Consider the following 21,784-nt stretch of genomic DNA (forward strand, 5'->3'; position numbering starts at 1 on the left):
GGCGCCAGTGACCCGTTCTCTGTGCGGGAGCTGGCTCCCGGCATGCACTGCGCCCGCCCGGCATGGCCGCGCCGCCCAGCCCCAGCCCCGTCCCCTAGCGCGCGTGCGGCGCCGGGACTCTGCCCAGCCCGGAGCGGGAGCGGAGCTCGGCCGGGCCGGGCCGGGCCCGCTGGAGAAGCCCCGCCCGGGGGGGGCCATGGCCGAGCGGGCCGCTGCCCAGGTAAGGGCCCGGCGCTGGGGCGGGGGAGCCTCGGGCCCCGGGAGCTTCTCCCCGCCCGGCCTGGGCCCCGGGAGCCGGGCCGCGGGGAGCGCGGGGCTGCCCGGCCGGGCGGGGGGTGGCTCCGGCTGGGAGCAGCGATCGGGGCTTTGGTGCTTCCCCGGCTGCAGGGGCCGATCCCCTGCTGGGCACAAATACCCTGAGCCGGGTTGTGCCAGAGGCTGCCCGGGACTTGCCTTCCCCGCGGGAGCCCGGGGGCTTGGGGGAGAAGCGGTTCCCGACTCGCCCCGGGGGTGTTTCTGGGCAAAGCGCTCGGTACCGTCGCTGCAGGGACGTAACCCCGCCTAGTCAGGGAGTGTCCCGGGCTGTGCTCCGTGCTCCACCGGGCAAGCAGTGAATCACAGGCCCTGGGCCGAGGCCTGACATGACAATCTGAGGGACTGCTGCTGCTTTTCGACCCCGAGAGTCCTGGTGCAGACTGTGCCTCTCCATGGGGGTGCAAGGGTGGATTCAGTTGTAGGCTTGGGACCTAATTTTTAGACGTGACTAGTGAGTGTAACAAGGAGAAGGGAACGGATATGGGGCTCAGAAGAAAAAATAACCTTACACCAGCATCTGAAGAAGTGAGGTTCTTACCCACGAAAGCTTATGCTCCCAATACTTCTGTTAGTCTCAAAGGTGCCACAGGACCCTCTGTTGCTTTTTACAGATTCAGACTAACACGGCTACCCCTCTGATACCTTACACCAGTATGATTATCAGTCAGCCAGCTAGGCCCTGATCCTGCATAATATTCCTTGGGGATGGGCCTTCTGCGTTCACCCCCAGTCCTGTTGACTTCAGTGGGGCACTGCACAGCGTTCTGCCCACACAGGGCAGCCTGCAGGATTTGGGTATTGGATATACACACATTCTGGTGGTTCAGTTTTTATTTTTTCCTAAAACATATTACTATGGTTGAGTTGCTTTTTGTGGGCATCGTGGAAGAAGTGAGTCTTAAGGAGGGGGTTGAATGAAGTATGTCTTGCAGCTTGGCAGACAAGCCTTGGTCAGGCCGGAATATTCTAAAGAAAGAAAATAGCAGGATTGCTGTAATGGATTTAGAAAATCAGCAGCAGCTCTGTTGATGTAACCTGGGGGTCAAGTCCCAGACCAATGTATTATAAACCTCTAAACGTTCCTTCTAATGAAAATGTTAACAGACCTTTTAACTATTCTATCCAGACTAGAATTGCTGAGTGCTCAGAAGTTTGCCTTAATAGGGTTTGTGTGAAGATTTTCTTTCACATTACCCCATATGAAATTCCCATCCCAAATCTTGTTTTTAGGTTCAAACAAACCCAAAGCCTCAAATCAAATCTCTGTAGCAACCAGAGTTTTGCTTGGCTCGGTTGCGAACTGTCCCCAGTGTGTTAGCAAGGCTTATAAACCTTAGTGGTGCACATCATCTGAGTTTTCACTTCATAATAATCCCAGCACAGGTGGGTTGGTGTGGTGGTGTTTGTTTTTATTACAATAATGCCCAAAGGCCCCAACCAAGATCAGAGCTTCAATGTGCTCAGCCTGTACAAACCCATAGTAAAAGACAGTCGTTGCTCCGAAGAGCTTACCATGTAGACAAGAAGCAGGCACAAATTACACATTACGTATTACAACGCAGATCAGTGGCAGAGGTGGGAATAGAACCCAGGTCTCCTGACTACCAGTCCCCTAGATTACATATTGGTTTTGTTGGGACTGTTTTGCACAACTCTAAATTTGACCCTATTAAAAACAAAGATCTAATCGCAATAAGGTTTGAGCAGCCTGTAGCACATGATCTATTTTTATGTTGTTTCTCTTTGTAGAAGATAAGACGGTTACTCACCGTTGTAACTGTTGTTCTTCGAGATGTGTTGCTCATATCCATTCCATTAGGTGTGCGCGCGCCGCGTGCACGATCGTCGGAAGATTTTTACCCTAGCAACACCGGCGGGTCGGCTGTGAAGCCCCCTAGAGTGGCGCCTTCATGGCGCTGAATATATACCCCAGCCGACCCGGCGCCCCCTCAGTTCCTTCTTGCCGGCTACTCCGACAGTGGGGACGGGGGGCGGGTTTGGAATGGATATGAGCAACACATCTCGAAGATCAACAGTTACAACGGTGAGTAACCGTCTTTTCTTCTTCGAGTGCTTGCTCATATCCATTCCATTAGGTGACTCCCAAGCCCAACTTAGGTGGTGGGGTCGGAGTGAGACATTGCTGTGTGCAAAACCGCTGATCCGAATGCAGCATCGTCCCTGGACTGCTGCACTAGTGTATAGTGAGCTGTAAACGTGTGGACTGATGACCAAACCGCCGCTCTACAAATGTCCTGGATCGGAACTTGCGCCAGGAAAGCAGTCGAGGAAGCTTGGGCCCTCGTGGAGTGAGCGGTGAGGTGCGGTGCTGAGACACCTGCCAGGTCATAGCAAGTCCGGATGCAAGACGTAATCCAGGAGGATAGGCGTTGTGAGGAGACCGGTGAGCCTTTCATTCGGTCGGCCACTGCAACGAAGAGTTGCGTCGTCTTTCTAAAGTGCTTTGTGCGGTCAATATAGAAGGCCAGGGCCCTGCGTACGTCCAGGGAATGCAAACGTTGATCCTGGCGAGTGGCATGTGGTTTGGGATAAAAGACCGGGAGAAATATGTCCTGGTTGATATGAAAAGGAGAAACCACCTTAGGGAGAAAGGCAGGATGTGGACGAAGCTGCACTTTATCCTTATGAAAAACTGTGTAAGGGGGCTCAGATGTAAGCGCCCTGAGTTCAGAAACGCGCCTTGCTGAGGTGATGGCTACGAGGAAGGCTGTCTTCCAGGATAGGTACAGAAGTGAACAGGTGGCCAGTGGCTCGAATGGAGGACCTGTGAGCTTGGAGAGAACCAGGTTGAGGTCCCACGTCGGGACTGGCTGACGTTGTTGAGGGTACGTCCGGTCTAAGCCCTTGAGGAATCTAACGACCATCGGGTTAGAGAATACCGAGGACGCGAGTTCCCCTGGGTGAAAGGCCGATATAGCGGCCAGGTGAACTCTAATTGAAGATATCGCCAACCCCTGTTGTTTTAGGGAGAGGAGATAGTCCAAAATGAGAGGAATGGGTGCCTGCAACGGGGATGTGGCTCGTTGTTCGCACCAACAGGAGAACCGTTTCCACTTGGCCAGGTACGTGGTCCGTGTTGAGGGCTTCCTACTGCTCAGCAGAATCTGTTGGACAGAGTGCGAGCACTGCTGCTCTGCCTGGGTGAACCATGGAGCAGCCACGCTGTGAGGTGGAGTGATTGCAGGTCGGGGTGACGCAACCGGCCGTGGTCCTGAGAGATGAGATCCGGACACAACGGAAGCGGGATCGGTGTCTGAACCGAGAGCTCCAACAGTGTGGTGTACCAATGTTGTCTCGGCCACGCAGGAGCGATCAGAATTACCTGTGCCTGGTCTCTGCGCAGTTTGAGCAGTACCTTGTGGACCAGAGGGAACGGAGGGAAGGCATAAAACAGGTGGTCTTTCCAGGGAAGTAGAAAGGCATCCGAGAGGGAGCCCGGAGCTCGACCTTGTAGGGAGCAGAACACGTGGCACTTCCTGTTGTCTCGAGATGCAAACAGGTCTATCTGGGGAAACCCCCACCTCTGGAAGATGGAATGTATAATGTCCGGACGGATAGACCACTCGTGCGTTTGGAAGGACCTGCTGAGTCGGTCCGCTAGAGTGTTCTGGACTCCAGGGAGGAACGATGCCGTGAGATGGATTGAGTGGGCGATGCAGAAGTCCCACAGGCGAATGGCCTCTTGGCATAGAATTGACGAACGTGCTCCTCCTTGCTTGTTGATGTAGAACATGGCCGTGGTGTTGTCGATGAGAACTAACACACAGCGGCCACGTAGGAGATTGAGGAATGCCTGGCACGCCAGGCGTACCGCCATCAGTTCCCGAACATTGATGTGTAGGGCTAACTGGGATGCAGTCCACAGGCCCTGGGTATGGTGTTCGTTGAGATGGGCGCTCCAACCCAGAGATGACGCGTCTGTGACCAGGTGCAGAGAGGGTTGTGGGGCGTGAAATGGCATCCCCTCGCAGACCACATTGTGATCCAGCCACCAGGTGAGGGAGGCCAGGACCGAGTTCGGGACCGTGACCACCATGTTCAGGCTGTCCCGATGTGGACGGTATATTGATGACACCCAGGTTTGAAGCGGGCGAAGCCGAAGTCTGGCATGCCTGGTTACGTACGTGCAGGAAGCCATGTGACCCAGCAGGGTAAGGCACGACCTCACCGTGGTAGTTGGGAAGGCCTTGAGCCCTTGAATGAGGTTCGTGATGGTGCCAAAGCGGTTGTCTGGCAGGATGGCTTGTGCACGTCTGGAGTCTAGAACTGCGCCGATGAATTCTATTCTCTGGGTAGGTTCTAGAGTGGATTTGTCCTTGTTGAGTAGGATGCCCAACTCGTTGAATGTGTGCACTATTCTGTGGACGTGAGCTTGAACTTGCTCCTTGGTGCGACCGCGCACCAGCCAGTCGTCTAGGTACGGGAACACCTGTATCCCTTGCCGATGAAGGTACGCTGCCACGACAGCCATACATTTCGTGAACACCCTTGGGGCCGAGGATAGGCCGAAGGGAAGGACTGTAAATTGGTAGTGCACCGTGTTTACCACGAATCGCAGGAAGCGTCTGTGAGGTGGGTAAATTGAGATGTGAAAGTATGCGTCTTTCATGTCGAGGGTGGCGAACCAGTCTCCAGGATCGAGGGAAGGGATAATGGCCCCCAAAGAGACCATGCGGAACTTCAACTTTATTACGAATTTGTTGAGTCCGCGCAAGTCCAAGATGGGTCGCAGACCTCCTTTGGACTTGGGGATCAGGAAGTAACGGGAATAAAATCCCCTGTCCTTTAACTCTATCGGAACCTCCTCTATGGCCCCCATGGCCAGGAGCGTAGAAACCTCCTGTATAAGAAGTTGCTCGTGAGAAGGGTCCCTGAAGAGGGACGGGGAAGGGGGGGAGGAGGGGGGGATGGAAGAAAACTGGATAGCGTATCCCCTCTCCACCGTGCGGAGGACCCAACGGTCCGAAGTTATAAGGGACCAAGCACGGTGGAAGTGGGAGAGGCGATCCCGAAAGGAGGGAGCTGGATCCTGGGGGATGACTGAGGCGCCGTCCTCGACCGCACCTTCAAAAGTTCTGTCTAGGACCTGAAGGTGGTCTTGGTGGCCCTTGGTTCTGACCGGGTTGAGGGCCAGCCCATCTTCTCCTACCACCTCGCCCTCGCCTTCTGGCAGGGTCCTGTCTCTGACGAGGTGGAGGGGGGTAAAAACGTTGAGGCTGGGGCCTAAATGGTCTGCGCTGGGGACCCGCAACATGCATCCCCAAGGAGCGCATGATTGTCCTGGAGTCTTTGAGGCTCTGCAATCGAGAGTCCGTCTTCTCCGAGAACAACCCCTGTCCTTCAAAGGGCAAATCCTGTAGGGTCTGCTGTAATTCAGGGGGCAAACCCGAAACTTGGAGCCAGGAGGTCCTGCGCATAGCGATACCTGCGGCCAGGGTTCTTGCGGCCGAGTCCGCTATGTCCAGGGAGGCCTGTAAGGAGGTCCGAGCCACCTTCTTACCCTCCTCAACCATGGCTCCAAACTCTTCCCTGGACTCTTGGGGAATCAACTCCTTAAACTTCCCCATAGAGTTCCAGGAGTTGAAATTGTAGCGGCTCAGTAGCGCCTGTTGATTCGCCGCTCTAAGTTGTAGCCCTCCGGCTGAGTAAACCTTACGGCCAAACAGATCAAGCCGCTTAGCCTCTTTTGATTTTGGCGCTGCAGCCTGCTGGCCGTGGCGCTCTCGTGCATTCACTGATTCCACCACCAGTGAACACGGTTGGGGGTGGGTGTACAAGTACCCATAGTCCTTAGATGGGACAAAGTATTTCCTTTCCACCCCTCTCGCTGTGGGTGGAATGGAGGCAGGAGTTTGCCATATCGTATCCGCATTCGTTTGGATCGTGCGGATCAAGGGTAACGCCACCCTCGATGGGGCATCCGATCCAAGGATATTCACGATCGGGTCGTGCACCTCCACTATCTCCTCCGCCTGCAGGTCCATATTACGGGCCATCCTACGCAGGAGATCCTGGTGAGCCCGAAGATCTATCGGAGGGGGACCCGTGCATGAAGTGCCTGCCACTGCCTCGTCCGGAGAGGAGGAGGAGGATGCCTCCGGTGGTACTGGATCCAAGGGGGGGTCCCGGTCCCCCTGCTCTTGGGTCGGAGCGTCACCTGCACTTGGGTCCATGGTGTCGGGTGGTGTAGACACAGAAGCCTCCACGCCTCCAGGCGGAGGCCGAGAGATGGTGGATTCTGGGGCCCTTCTGACCGAGTGACCCGAGCGAGAGGTCGATGGTAATGAAGCCCCTTGCTCCTGGTGGTACGCCCACGGGGTCCAAAACGACCAGTGAGATGGTCCATGAGAGTGGTCCTCTGCCCTCTCCTGCCAATGGCCCAAGTCTCGTTCCTCGGCCTGCCCCTGAGGGGGGTATGCCGATCTCGACAGGTCCTCCGAGGAGCGAGACACCGATCTTGACGGCCATGGCGGTGCCGCGAAAGATGAAACGATCCCCGTGGTCTGCGGTGCCGCACGGTGCCGGTCCGGAGATGATCTATCTCTGTGCGGTGCCGGCGATCGGTGCCGGGACCGCGACCGGTGCCGATGACCTCGTCGGTGCCGGGAGTCAGATCTGGACCTCGACGAGGACCTAGAGTATGCTCGGTGCCGGGAGCGGCCCCTCGACGTCGAGCGTCGACCGTAGCGGTGCCGAGAACTACGTCTCGACGTTGACCGGTGCCGACGATCATATCGGTGCCGAGACGTAGAGCGGTGCCGCGAAGAAGATCTTGGCCGCGAGTACGACCGGTGCCGAGACGATATTCGGTGCCGGGACTGCGAGCGGCGTGGGGACCTGCTTCGGGACCTGGATCGGCGCCGAGGTTCCAGCCCTTGTGATGGAGGGCGCATCAAGGCAGGTTTCCCTCTTGACTGTACCGGGCGAGTCAACGGTGCAGTCGGTGCCGGTGGTTGAGGCGGTGCGGGCTCCGTGAGAGCTATTAAGTCTCTCGCCGCCGCGAAGGTCTCTGGAGTCGACGGGAGACACTGTATCACCGCCGGCCTCGGTGGAGACGCTATTTGCACCGGACTCGACGGCCTCGGCGCCGGAGTCGACGGTGCTGGAGGCGCTTGCTTCCGTTGCTCCACCGGCGGACGCGGCTCTACCCCCGGCACTGGGGGAGCCGGCGTCTTCGGCACGGATGTCCCCGTCTTATGGGCTTTTTTATGCCCTGGGGATAATGACCGGCGCCGAGGCACTTGCTGCGCTTGCGGTGCCGACGAGGTCCGGTGCCGGGGAGGCTTGTCTGACGCCACTCGCGTGGTCATCATAGCCGGTGCCGCCGGGGCACTGCGCACCGAGGTGCTAGGTGCCGGAGTCTGGCCCGTAGAAGGAGTGTCCGGGCTGAGTGCCGCCTCCATTAGGAGTTGCCTGAGCCGAAAGTCCCGCTCCTTCTTGGTTCTTGGTTTGAAGGCCTTACAGATCTTGCATTTATCTGTTTGGTGGGACTCTCCCAGGCACTTCAAACAGGAGTCGTGCGGGTCGCTCGTGGGCATAGGCTTAGCGCAGGAGGCGCACTGCTTGAAGCCGGGAGCGTTGGGCATGAGCCCGGGCCCGCGGCCGGGGGAGAAAGGGGGAGACGACCCCCTTAACCCCCTGAACTACAATAACAACTATAACAACTTTTTAACTATAAACACTAGAACTACAACTATAACTATAACTTCGAATGACTAAGTAAGCTAGGGAGAGTGGAGGACAGCTATGCCGCGCTCCACAGTTCCAACGACCGTCAGGGGCGGTAAGAAGGAACTGAGGGGGCGCCGGGTCGGCTGGGGTATATATTCAGCGCCATGAAGGCGCCACTCTAGGGGGCTCCACAGCCGACCCGCCGGTGTTGCTAGGGTAAAAATCTTCCGACGATCGTGCACGCGGCGTGCGCACACCTAATGGAATGGATATGAGCAAGCACTCGAAGAAGAACTACTTTTATGCATCCGAAGAAGTGGGCTGTAGCCCACGAAAGCTTATGCTCAAATAAATTTGTTAGTCTCTAAGGTGCCACAAGTACTCCTGTTCTTTTTGCGGATAAAGACTAACACGGCTGCTACTCTGAAACCTACTTTTATGTTTGTTTCTCTTGTTTCTCTGAACCCAGCTCTCTTTAATGTTTGTCCTTGCAAACAGGCATCGGAATGGGACACAGAGGTACAAGCTCCCCTTATCCCAGATGTAAGTTTTGTGAAAGAAACCCAGCTGCAGACTGCAGCTATTTCCTTGTGGACTGTGGTAGCTGCTGTTCAAGCTGTGGAGAGGAAAGTGGAGTCTCATGCTATGCGATTGCTGAATTTGGAGCGGAGATCAGGGGCAGCTGAGAAGAAATTTGTGGACTGCGAGAAAACAGTGGTAGAGTTTGGTAACCAATTAGAAAGTAAGTGGGCTGTGCTGGGAACTCTGATCCAGGAGTATGGACTGCTGCAGAGAAGACTGGAGAACATGGAGAACCTGCTGAAGAACAGGAACTTCTGGATCCTAAGAATTCCCCCTGCTAGTAAAGGAGAAGACCCAAAGGTAACAGTAACCCATCTGGTACTTTAGTGTAAAACTAATGTATACTGTATCGGCGAAGTTTTTATATCCCTGTGAATCACCATTGTAAAATGCCTTGGCTGGAGGGAGCGGTCTGACTGGCTGCTAGCTGTGTTGCTTATTAAGCAAGTACTTGATCCACAAGATGTGTGAAAGCAATTATGAAACGTAACCCATTTTGCACTGCCCTACTCCAGTGTATCCTGCAGAATGAGCGTTCTGCTGCAGTCCAGGAAACCATTCAATAGCAATAAAAGGAAGAAATCTCATTTTAAAAAACAACAACCAAGACATTTCATATAAAAATCCCTCTGTTAAAATAATATTATGCTTCCAAAGTGAAACACTTAAGTCTGGAAATGCCAAAATCCGTTGTTCCCCTAAACTTAACTCTGTTTCTTGGTCCATATGCATTACAGTAATGTCCCTAGGTATGCATGATTACATTTTATTTTTTTCCATGGGACCCTGGACCCCTGCCCGACACAATAAAAGTTGGGCACTATCTAGTGCGGTGTTAATCCCAGACTTTATCATGCCGTGACCCCCTGTGGGTTCATCTCTGTTAATGCGACATGCCCCCGCCCACTCCCAATAATTAGCATTCGGGACAGATTTGCACAAACAAAAACTCCATTTTAACAGCCTATTTGAAAACTCCTGGTGGGTAGCCAGGCCCAGAGTAACCAATGCATACTCACACAGGGCCTCTGTTTTGGGGGGCCTTGACCACTGGACCATAATAAGGGATGGGCAACTGGCAGCCCGGGCAGGGGGCACATGAAGCCTGCCAGATCATTTGATTTGGCCTACCACCCTGTGTGCAGAAAGGGGAGGGCTCTGCCCCCTCCGCCTTCCTCATCTCACCAGTTGCTCCTGTGTCTCCTCCATGTGTGGCTTGTGACCACCTGCTGGCCATGAAAGGCATGTTGCCCCTACTGCTACGAGAGCATTTCTATTGCTCTGGTAGCAGATGGTGCTGCCCAGAGAGCTGTTTGTTTCAAAGCTCTCTTTCATTTCATAGGCTACACTTGCAAACTTAACCTTCTTTTAACAAAGGTTTTTGGGTGGGATATTGGATGCTTGCAAATTTTAGATGCCTTTTTCAAAATCCCTTCGACCAGCTGAGTAATAATGCTTTCCAGGATAAGTACATGGCTTAAAACTATAAGGTTTTTTATTTAATTTTATTTACTTATTTTTAAAAAGAGAGAACTAAACCAGAATCTCCTACTGGAAGGCTCCCAAACTTTAAGAAATGCAAGCTATAGATCTGACTTTCTGGGTCGGGACAAGCTAAACATTTTCTATTAAGCTTAAAAATATATATATTTTGCTGAAATAGGTCTATTAACCAAGCAAAGGATGGATGACAATGAATACAATGTGCTATTAGTCATAATGATCCACGGCCATTCATTTGTTTTAAAATAAATATTTCAGTGGGGAGGAAATCTATTCAATCTGTTTTTATATGGATCACTTGATGAATACCTGTTCTGTTCATTCCCTCTGGGGCACCTGGCATTGGCCACTGTCTGAAGACAGGATACTGGGCTAGATGGACCTTTGGTCTGACCCACTAGGGCCATTCTTATGTTCTTATTTTACTTTTATTATAGTTTCTGTATTGTTTATAAAAGGTAATGTTCATGTTGCTTTCTTTAGAGGCATGTCACTTTCTACAGGGCCGGTTTCTATTGACTTCACTGACTACTTCAGATTCTGCTGCAAGTAAAAGCAGGATCTGGCCCAAAGTCCCATACTATGTTTGGGATGGCTTCCAGTCTACAGCTTTTACCAGTTGTCTTTCCACAAACTCCTAATAAGCACGGTGTTTGAGCTGTACCGTGTTCCAGTACAGTATCTGCGAACAGTGGAATAATACTTGATTCTAGAACATATTAAAAATAGGGCAAAATTACCATGTGCAGTTAGTCACCTCTTGGTCCATAGCCTCTCCAGCACGTGAGAACCTGAGTGATCCATGTTAAATAGCCTAGTTACGAGTAATGTGTTCTGTACAGGGTTTCTGGGCGATCAGAATAGATGCATAGTGAAGTAATCTTACTGAGAGGGGCTTAGATTCCAGGGTGATGTGTGGTATAAATACTCAAAAGACAAATGTTTGTATAGTGCAGGAGTTCTCAAACTGGGGCTTGGGACCCCTCAGGGGGTCGCGACCCCTCAGGGGGTCGCGAGGTTATTACATGGGGGGTCGCAGGCTGTCAGCCTCCACCCCAAACCCTATTTTTCATCCAGCATTTACAATGTTGTTAAATATATAAAAAAGTGTTTTAATGTATTGGGGGGTCGCATTTGCTTGCTATGTGAAAGGGGTCACCAGTACAAAAGTTTGAGAACCCCTGGTATAGTGCATGCAGTGTTCTTCAGTACTGGAGAAAGCAAAGTAGATTTTTGACGTGCAGCGATGTCAGCACTAGGGAGCTGGTTAGCAAGCAGAAGTGAAAGGCATTTTTAAATAATACCTTAAACCAGGGGTGGGCAAACTTTTTGGCCCGAGGGCCACATTGGGGTTTCAAAACTGTATGGAGGGCCATGTAGGGAAGGCTGTGCCTCCCCAAACAGCCTGGCCCCTGCCCCCTATTTGACCCCTCCCACTTCCTGCCCCCTGACTGTCCCCCTCAGAACTCCTGACCCATCCAACCCCCCCTGCTCCTTGTCCCCTGAGCACCACCACCCCGGGACCCCCCACCCCTAACTGCCCCCCCCCGGGACCACACCCCTATCCAACCCCCCCCGCTCCCTGATTGCCCTAACCCCTATCCACACCCTGCCCCCTGACAGGTCCCCTGGGACTCCTACGCCTATCTAACCTCCCCTGTTCCCCGTCCCCTGACCGTGCCCCCCCCCAAGTTCTGCCCTATTCCCCTGTCCCCTGACTGCCCCCCGGACCCCCCCACCTCCTTACCATGCTGGAGCCAGCCACACCGCCGCGCTTCCCGGCCGGGAGCTCAGGGGCTGGGCAGGACAATCCCGCGGGCCATAGTTTGCCCACCTCTGCCTTAAACAGTCACTTAATCTATACAAATCCTCTTGACATCAAAGGCTATAACTACACGCTGCTGACTTCTAAAATGCTTTGTCTAACTTTTTAAATATGGCAAATTAACTGTAAAGTTTCTGTGGGAATACAATGGAAAATGTTTTCCCTATAAACGTGACTAATCCACTCCCTCTGCCTCCCAACTCACAGTGCCATTGTCGCTCATGCTCCATCTGATCTGGAGAGGTGAGCAATAGTTCACTCTCCAAGCCTATTCCCGTCTCAACGCAGAGACTTCTAGCAAGGCCATCATTTGGTGCCAGTTTTCCTGGTGGTTATTCTGGTGTGGACACCTGTTGACTGGACATGGGATGGAGACCCACCTGCTTATAGACTGACCAATGGGCAGTCATCCCAAAGCTAAACTTCTGCCATTTCCATCCCATTTTTCTGTTATACAAGGTGAAAGGATAGGTGGTGTCAGGAGGCGATAGCAGCAGAAGGTGCTGAGTGTGTGACACTTGTGATTTCAGGTCCCAATGGCGTTTGATGATGTCTCAATCCAAATTCCCCGGGAGAAGTGGGAGAATTTGGAAGAGTGGCAGAAAGAGCTTTACAAGAATGTGATGAAGGGCAACTATGAGTCTTTGATCTCACTAGGTAAAGAGCAGTTTACACTTATTGGAGGCTTTGCAATCTGACTTGATTAATTTCTTCTATCTCATGGCTGTTCTCAACTTCCTCTGATTTCTGGTGGATCAGCACCTATCTCAGACCCTGTGTGATAGACCAGCTCCACAAATCTTCCCAATTTAGAGAGATTTCAAAATGCAAACAGGGTTCCTGATCCCTCCACCTTCTGAGTTTTCTGGTACTGAGTTAATTGTGTTTGTGTAAGCTCAGGCCATGTCCAGAAACCTGAACTATTCGTTGTGTGAAGGTGTTGCAAGATCTTCTGCATTAATGGCTGTCTCAAGGCTTCTGCCCACGTTATACTAGAAACACACATTTTAAAAATTAGGACTTTGCAAAAGGTTCACACAGAACCCTGAGCCACCTGATATTGGTGAGGATTGAGGTGCTGTTAATTTATGCAAACCTGAGAGTGCCAGCAAGTCATGAGGAAGTGATTACTAGGTCCTTGCTCTGGAAACCGTCCCTTGGTACAGACTGTCTTTCTGATTATTGACTTGTCTTGAATCCCCCTTTCGATGATGAGGATTATAGCAAGGCAACTCTGGAGGAGCCAAGGAAGTCTGAGCACAGGCAACTTTGTTTTAGACTGGCTCCTTAGTCAGTGATCTCTTCCTGGCAAGGAATGAAGATCCACGTGTCTAGACTGATTCTTTTAGATCAGATACCTTTGATACTGCCAGCCTCGCGGTATCCTTGACATGTCTGCATAGCTTGCTGTGCCGACTGACAGCTGCCCATGAATGGCGGCAGCTTTTTCTCTCAGGATACGATGATGAGCTTTGGAGAAGTGCCCAACACGTTTAGAGACCTACCGCTTCCTTGATAGCCTAGAGGTTGCCTTTATTCTCCAGCAGCACAGGAAAGCCAGGCATTCTGCATTTTGCAGTTGTGTGAGGGAACTCCCCCATCCTGCAAGAAACTCCCATTTTCCAGCAGACATTTGCTCTTCTGCATGATCTTCGTTCACCGTTTCTTACATCTGGGCAGATTACCCGTCTCTTCCAGAGAGGCAAGGAGGTTGGCTAAAAACTAGGAGAAGCCCTTTAAAACTAAAATCAGTACTTACTATATCCTCAATACCTCTTTCCCCTGAACAGATCATGCCATTTCCAGGCCTGATATTTTATCGCGGGTTGAACAAGGGGAAGAGCTATGTGCTGGGGAGCCGCAGGACTTGGAAGTGAGAGAGATCCCTACAGAGTCGACCACAGGTGAGTAATAGACTGAAATGGAAAAGTGAGTGCAGTTCAAAGCAGGGAATTCCACCAAAGAATAGAAATAGATGAGGAAAAACCACATGAGCTTGATATGTTTTAATTGACAGTTTTCTTATCTTCTTTGCAGATGTCATTCACGACTTTCCACCTGCCCCAGGTACTTCGGTCTCTGCCGGTCCCAGCACAGGTAATACAAAAAGTCTCCTTGACACACTGATTGCAGCTAATGTTGCGAATCCTGCTCATGTAGTCACAGCTTAAATTTCTGCGCGCAGGTTCTGATTATCCTGCTCTTGCACCAGTCTCTCCTTGTTCTGGCTCTTCAGAGAATTTGGATCATCTGACCTGTTCACCCCATATTTTTTAATTTCCATTTTAAGGTATGCACCCCATCAGAATGTGCATCTCTTCCAGCAAAGAAATAGTCAAATTCACCAGTGGTATATGCTAATGCAACTCTCCATTGAAGTCAGTGGAGTCATGTCAATTTGCTCCAACCGGATACTAGATAAACTGTGATGTCACCCTCTTTCCTCTGAACAGAATCTCCCATTTCTACCACGGACATTATGTCATGGATTAAACAAGAAGAGGAGCAGAGCATACGGGCTCAAGCGAATGCTAAGGAACGAGAAACGCATAGAAGTACCTGCACCAGTGAGTACAGGAGTGAAATAACTGAGGAACAGTGAGTAAATTGCCTGAGAGTTACTTTCCTGAGGCGGCTAGTCCCCTGGATTTGTTGGGAGGCCCAGGCAGAGCCATCTCTCTGTACATTTGGGGTTTAGAGTGCCAGCCTGGAGGGAGGACATTCACCATGGATGCAGCTCCAATGGAAAGACAGAGGCAGGGCTTTGCTAATGAGTCGGAGGTGAAGGGGCAGCTGTTAGACTTCCTGTGAGGTGCAGATGGAGAATCCACTTGAGGGGAAAGTTTTCAGCAGCTGTGTGGGCTAGGAACCCTAGTTGCCCAAGCGTAGAGAGAGTGGGGATATGAATCATTTTTCCTCTCCTCCTGGAAAGAGGGCCCATCTCTGGTGACTGATCTCCACAGAACTGGTCTTGGTCTTCAGTTTCTTTGTTAGCAAGAATGGCCCAAAAGGCAGAGTATGGTGTAGAGAACCAGAAGGAGGCAGACTGCAATATGACTGATTTCCTCCAGTGTTGGGCTTGAGGGGCCTGTAACATTCAGGTGTGTGGTTTTTTTTTTTTTTTTTTTTATTTTAAAGGTGTTTTATTGATAAAAGAACCAGTAGTTGCTCATTCAGTGTTCATCCATGCTCCACACAGTAAATACCACCTTATACCACTTGGCCAGATAAAATGAATATTAAGACTTAAACGATTTTTTGACAGCACTTGTAAATCCCTTGTAAGCCTATTAATTCTTATACAGTTGGGAATGTTGTTTTTTCCTCTCTCCATAACAGTGAAAGCTTCACTCCGCTCCATAACAGGTTTTATTCCTATATATAAAACTTTCTGTAAACAGATAAGCCCTGATCCTGCCTTGAGCTCTGCACAGTTCTCCATCTGTGCAGAACATCTTGCAAGATTGGGGCTTAAAACTCTAAGCACGTGTACGTAGAAGGCTGGTTCCATACAGCACACGGCTCTTCTGTGACTCTGATTTCTGGGTAGAAGTCCACAATTTCTCTTTGGAAACATCATAGGGAATGATCTTGTATTTTGAAAAGCACTAGGAAATCAGAGCGAGAGTCCCCTTTTATCTTGCTGTGACTGAATGCAGATCTAGATGCATGTATTGTAGCTCCTTAGTTCCAAAGCTTTGGATTTAGACTTTTCTTAGAAGTGAAACTCATCACAAAAGAACTCAGCTCAAAATTTCTTCTTGGTGTAATGCACTAGGGAAAAAGTGGAAGATTTTCACTCCGCTTCTGTCCCACACCTGCTGTATGATCATGCAGTAGATAAGGTTTATGGCCAGCTGTGTTGTAATTTTGGTGAAAAATGATGGGACATGGCAAGAATGATTCTTAGAGCTCCATTTTTGACTAGTCAGTCTAGAGGCCAGTTTGGGGTTAGGAGCTAGCCCAATGGAGAACTCTCTATAAATAGCTGGATATGGGTCACTTCCTAGTACAGGGATGGGCAAACTTTTTGGCCCGAGGACTACATCTGGGTGGGGAAATTGTATGCAGGGCCATGAATGTAGGGCTGGGGCAGAGGGCTGGGGTGTGGGAGGGGATGCGGTGTGCGGGAGGGGGTACAGAGTGGGAGAAGGCTCAGGGCAGGGGGTGAGGGCTCAGGGCAGGAGGCTGGGGTGCAGGAGGTTGGGGGCTCAGGGCAAGGGGTTGTGGTGCAGGATGTGGGAGGGGGTGCGGTGTGCAGGAAGGGACTCAGGGCAAGGGGTTGGGGTGCAGGAGGGGACTCAGGGAAAGGGGTTGGGGTGCAGCAGGGGGTGCAGAGTGTGGGGGGGGGCTCAGGGGTGTAGGAGGAGGTGTGGACTGTGGGGGGGATCAGGGCAGTGGGTTGGAGTGTGGCAGGGGGCTCAAGACAAGAGGTTAGGGGGCTCAGGGCAGGGGGTTGGGGTGCAGGCTCCGGCCCGGCGCCGCTTACCTTGAGTAGCTCTGGGGTGGCAGTGGCGTGCAGTGGGGCTAAGGCAGGCTCCCTGCCTACCTTGTCCCCGTGCTGCTCTCAGAAGTGGCCAGCATGTCCGGTAGTGGTTCCTCGGGGTGGGGGTCAGTGGCTCTGCCTCGCACTGCCCTGTCTGTGAGTACCATCCCCGAAGCTCCCATTGGCCGCAGTTCCCCATTCCAGGCCAATGGGGGCTGTGGGGGGGCGGTGCCTGCAGGCAAGGGCAATGCATGGAGCCCTCTAACACCCACCCACCCCATCCCCCAGGGACCACAGGGAAATGGTGCCGGCCGCTTCCGGGAGCGGCGCGGGGCCAGGGCAGGCAGGGAGCCTGCCTTAGCCCTGCTGCACCACGGGGCTGGCAATCCCACAGGCCGGGTTGAAAGCCCCGACAGGCCGTAGTTTGCCCTCCCTTCCCCTAGTACCTACAGACTGAGAGTAAAGTCTTTCTTACCTGGCACTGTCTCGACAGACCATTCCTAGCATTTTTGTAGCACGTGCAGAAGAGAAATCTGACTTCATGGGATTCCATTATGAATTAGAAACCTCCAAATCTTGAGGGGTTTCTTTATTCCAAATTGATGCATAAGTAATGTAAGGATTATCTCTCCCCTCTCCTCGCCCCCACCCCCCTTTCTAGCAGATGATAGGATCTTGGTCAAACATGAGGAGCGTCCTGAGGAGAGAGGTCCTGTGAACCAGGAACTGCCTGTGACCTTATCAGGAAGATCAGAAGCATGCGTTTTCCAGGTAGCCAGCTGCGAAAATCAGCCCAACTCAAACATGCAGCTCATCTCAAACACAGCCCCTACAGCAAACAATCTGGGGGAATCCACTCAAGGTGAAACAGAGTTTGGTCAGTTTCCAAACGTCACCGCCCAACAGGGAAGCCAACTGGGAGAGAGACCATATTTGTGCAGTGAGTGTGGGAAGTGCTTCAGCCGGAAAGACATCTTCATATCACATCAGAGAACCCACACAGCCGAGAAACCCTATTCCTGCTCCGAGTGCGGGAAAAAGTTTGCCCAGCAATCCAACCTGAACAACCACTTCCGGCTCCACACAGGTGAGAGGCTTTATGTGTGTTCACAGTGCGGGAAGAGCTTCATCCACCAGTCCAGGCTCACCTACCACTACAGAGTCCACACGGGAGAGCGGCCCTACATGTGCACAGAGTGCGGGAAGGGCTTCACCGAGCAATCCAAATTAACAAACCACTATCGAATCCATACAGGCGAGAGGCCGCACACATGTGCTGAGTGCGGGAAGAGCTTCAGTCTGAAGATAAGCCTTATAATTCACCAGAGAAACCACGCCAAGGAAAGGCCTTATGAATGCACTGAATGCGGCTTAAACTTCAATTGTCACTCAGGACTCATCAGGCACCAGATGATTCACACGGGGGAGCGACCCTATAAATGCACAGACTGTGGGAAAGGCTTCATGCGGAAGGAGCATCTTCTGAACCACCAGCGACTACACACGGGAGAGAGACCCTACCAATGTACGGTGTGCGGGAAAAGCTTCATTCGGAAGCATCATCTTCTGAAACATCAGCGGATCCACACCGGGGAGCGGCCCTACCAGTGCGCTGAGTGTGGCAAGAGCTTTAGGTATAAACAGTCGCTCAAAGATCACCTGAGAATTCATAGTGCAGAGCAGGGGCCGCCGGAAATTTCCCAGGGCCTTTTGCAGGAAATAGAAACTGGGCTCCTTGATGTTAAAATAGAAAATACATGGTAGCATGATTGTAAATAGTCAGTTGCCTAATAAAAGTACATCAGCTCCAGCAAATTGGAAGAGGATGTTATCGCATTATAAAGGTAAGTAAAAGCAGACGTTCAAACTTCCCTCTCTTAGAGGAGCACACTCATGAGCTTCTAAATCCAGGAGCCCTCGAGAAGAAAGGGTCCTCCATGTGCTCACGTGAACTCTACAAAGGGGAAGGGAAGGCATAAACCTTGGCTCTGTGTCTGTCAAACTCATTATTGAGATGATTTGTACCTTCGTGTTGGTCTAACTCCTGTTTGAAGATCTTCCCGGTTAAAGCTTACCTTGCTGTGCATGTCAATCTGTTATACACACAAAATGTATACAAATTTCTTGACTCTTTAATTTGAACTGTCAATGCTTTTCTTTAGTTCTTGGACTTTATTTTAGGGAAAACAGGAACAAGAGGTTAGACGTGACCCAGGTGAGAACTTTTTTAAAAATAATAATAATAATAATCCACTTGTTTTTAAATACCGTTAGGATCCTGCAATGTTTTACAGATTAAACGCTTTCCAAAAGAGCCTCATCAATATGAACCATGTCTTGGAAAACTTGAGTGGTCACTTCTGAGAATTCACAGATTTAAAAAAGAATGCAGCAGAGTTAATGTATTTTTTATAAGATAGTCAAGTGTTGTTTGCATGCATAACACTGCTGATATTAAGTGTAAGACCACTATTTATAAACCAAGCATTTATTACTTCCTGAATTTATTAAGTGTGGGGTTTTCTTTCTCTCAAAAAAGACAAGATTTTTGCAATTCCTCAGTATTTAAAAGTCTAATGACTGGAAACAAAAGTGGGATTTCTGTACATATGGGAAACGGGAAACCTACATAAAAAATGATCAAAGAACTTCTGTTTTAAAGATTTCCCCCTCCCCCCCCCATGCCACTGAAATAATGTTGTAGTACTGTGATCACTCCATTAATGAACACATCTCCATGCCGGAATATTAGTGGCCCTACAGCCTGTAAATGGCACTGTTTGTACACCGATTCCAGGGAGAACATTTTTCTTTGGCTGGTAGGGAATGTAATTCTTCTGAGGCACTTTGTTCTCCCTGGTTTAAACATTGATGGACAGGGGATGATGTGGGTGTATGCTTCTGTATAGCTCTTTATTACATGGCTTAGTCACATGTGCAAAGTGTTAGCACCAAATTGAGGCTTTGATCACTTAACTTCTTGAGACTGCACAGACTGCTGCACCTGCATCAAGCCCTGCTGAAGACAGTGAGGCTGTGTGTGGACACAACTGCCCACATGCAGGAAGTTGCAGGATTTGGGGCCTAAATTTGACTGTATATGCACCAAGGCCTTGATCCAGTTTCCCTTGAAGCCAATGAGTTTTTTCCATTGGCTTCAGTGGGCTTTGTGGCAGGCTGCCAGTGTGCTAAAATATAGAAAACTCAGCACAAGGACCAAAAAGACCCTGCAATTGCGACATTTAATATAGTAGTTGGGGCTTGTTTTGGGGGGTGTTCTGATTTTTGCTTTGTTGCTATTTTTAGGCTTCCTAGTTATCCTGTAAAGAACCAAATTCCTGGGGGGAAAAAATCTCTGCAAAAATAAGATAAATATCTTCCACCATGCTTATGAGCTAGGCCTTCAAGAACAAAAATTTGTGAGGGGAGACACTGAAAACTTTTTTTTTTTAATTTACATTAATTGCAGCTGGCTGCTAATAAGTGTTCGCAGCAGAGAAGTGCATGCCCCTGTGGACTTAACTTGAAGTTACTGCAGTGCATTCAGGTCAAAAACATCTTTGTAAAGATTATAGTATATGCCGGATGCAGGAGAATATTGACCTGAGGCTTAAGAGCTTCTGAGCACTGTCCAGTCCTCTCCGCATTTGGTCTATTATTGGTAGTTTGAGTGAAAAGGAACAACTTCTCATGGGTAACTGGCCATTCACTCTGCAGTTACAGGCGCTATGTTCCACCGGTAGGCACGATGGCAACAGGTTTTCCCCTTTTTCTAAACCTCAACTCACACGATCAAGTACAGTACATCCATTCCTGTTTACTGCTATTCTCGGTCTGCTCTAGAAAATAGATGAGGATGCAGAGAATACCTTTCAGCAGCCTGGGGTGTAATCATCCTTTGAGATATAGTCAATGCCATTGTGTTAATTTAAATCACTGTGAACACATCCATACAACCTTTTATGTAAAGTCTCTGATTTTGTATAAACTGCCAGCACCTGAATAATTTTAACATCTTTGGCGTGAAAGCTTGTGTGTTAACTTTTATGGACCAATAAATGGTACTACCGGATTTATCCTGTCTGCTGTGTTTTAACATGTTGTAGCAGAGGTTTTGTCAATCTGATGTAGCACAGGAGGTCATCTGAAGCATGAGCGTCGTCCCAAGATGGACAGACTCTCCTGCAGCTAAAATCCTCTTCCTAGCAGCCACTTTCTTGTCATCACCTCCCCTTTCTTCCCATCTTGTGTGCACTGCAGCTAGTCAAAGGAGTTCCTGGGGGTCAGTAAATGCCAAGCTGCAAAATGGAAGAGAAAAAACATGCTCACTTGCATTGGAAGCTCTTTGGGGCAGGGACTCCTTTGACTCTGTCTGTACCCCATCTAGTACAATGGAGTCCTGCTCCATGCCTGCATCTCCTAGGTGCTACTGCCGTACAACGAAACATTTCAACCTTGCATAAGGCCTGTAGTTTTAAACAATGTTTAAACCACTTTGGCACAGTTTAAAACCTAGTTCTAGCTGAAAAAGTGTAAATGCACTTTAGCTTGCCAGTGGGGAGAGGCCTTTTAAGGGAATTAGAAATGATTTTTCAACGGAACTTCTTGTACCATTTCTCAGGCTGTGTGGTTAAACTGGTTCAGCAAGAACTGTGGAAGGTGTAATTCTACCCTGAAAAGTGAAATTGAAAATAGCAACTTACTCAACAGATCTGCTCCTGTGTGTATCAAGAGCCTTAGCTCCTGACTTCATTAACAAAAACAAGTTTTTCTTCTGCTCACCCCATTTAAGTCTGCAGAGCGGAGCCAACACAGCTGAGAGAATGAGCTGGAATCTATTCCTTCATGTGCTCGTTGACAGAATTGTTTACTACATCCTAAGCAGTTACATCTGTGTAAACCCCCTGAAAGCAAGGAGGTGTCATGGCTGTTGAGGGCTTAATTTGGGGATGTAGAAGACAGACCCTAACCTGATTCAGATGAACCCAGTCTGAGATTGCAGGGCTGGGAAAAACAATTGTTACTTATTAAATATGCTCATGCTACAAAGAAATAATTGAATGACAGTAAACAAGCCCCTACAATGCCAAGCTGAGAGTTGCTTTTCAGAACAGAAATACACTTTTTAAAGAGCGTGTAGATCATTTACAAAAGAGTCTGAAAGCTCCATAACAGAGGGTGGTGCCATAATACCCCTTTAGTGCTTTACATTTCCCGTGCCTTGTATCAACAAGAATTGGTGCTCTTCACCTGTATGCGGGTGGTCTGTAATATACAGGGTCAGACTAGATCTGCTAGTCCCTTCTGTCCTTTAACGGTGTATCAGGTTCACCTGCAAACCATGTGCTGCCATTGGCAGTGGGGGCTGCTGCCAGAGATGA

At 50.2% G+C, this 21,784-nt stretch overlaps 1 protein-coding gene across 3 annotated transcripts; it reads left to right on the forward strand.

Annotated features, from left to right (window-relative positions):
* The first annotated feature begins 68 nt into the window (after positions 1-68).
* On the forward strand, positions 69-20,479 carry LOC117871864 (zinc finger protein 398-like). 3 transcript variants are annotated; one of them, XM_034759630.1, is made up of 7 exons: positions 69-220; positions 8,506-8,889; positions 12,448-12,574; positions 13,708-13,821; positions 13,955-14,014; positions 14,371-14,484; positions 17,065-20,479. In XM_034759630.1, the coding sequence occupies exons 1-7, from the start codon at positions 197-199 to the stop codon at positions 18,165-18,167; spliced, it is 1,926 nt and encodes a 641-aa protein (XP_034615521.1). In that variant the 5' UTR covers positions 69-196; the 3' UTR covers positions 18,168-20,479. The 3 variants fall into 3 exon arrangements, with proteins under 3 accessions (XP_034615521.1, XP_034615519.1, XP_034615520.1); XM_034759628.1 differs by lacking the exon at positions 69-220 and having other exon boundaries at positions 8,411-8,889; XM_034759629.1 differs by lacking the exon at positions 69-220 and having other exon boundaries at positions 8,411-8,889; positions 17,068-20,479.
* Positions 20,480-21,784: the final 1,305 nt, after the last annotated feature.

This window comes from Trachemys scripta, chromosome 2 (assembly GCF_013100865.1).
Source record: "Trachemys scripta elegans isolate TJP31775 chromosome 2, CAS_Tse_1.0, whole genome shotgun sequence".
NCBI lineage: Eukaryota > Metazoa > Chordata > Testudines > Emydidae > Trachemys > Trachemys scripta.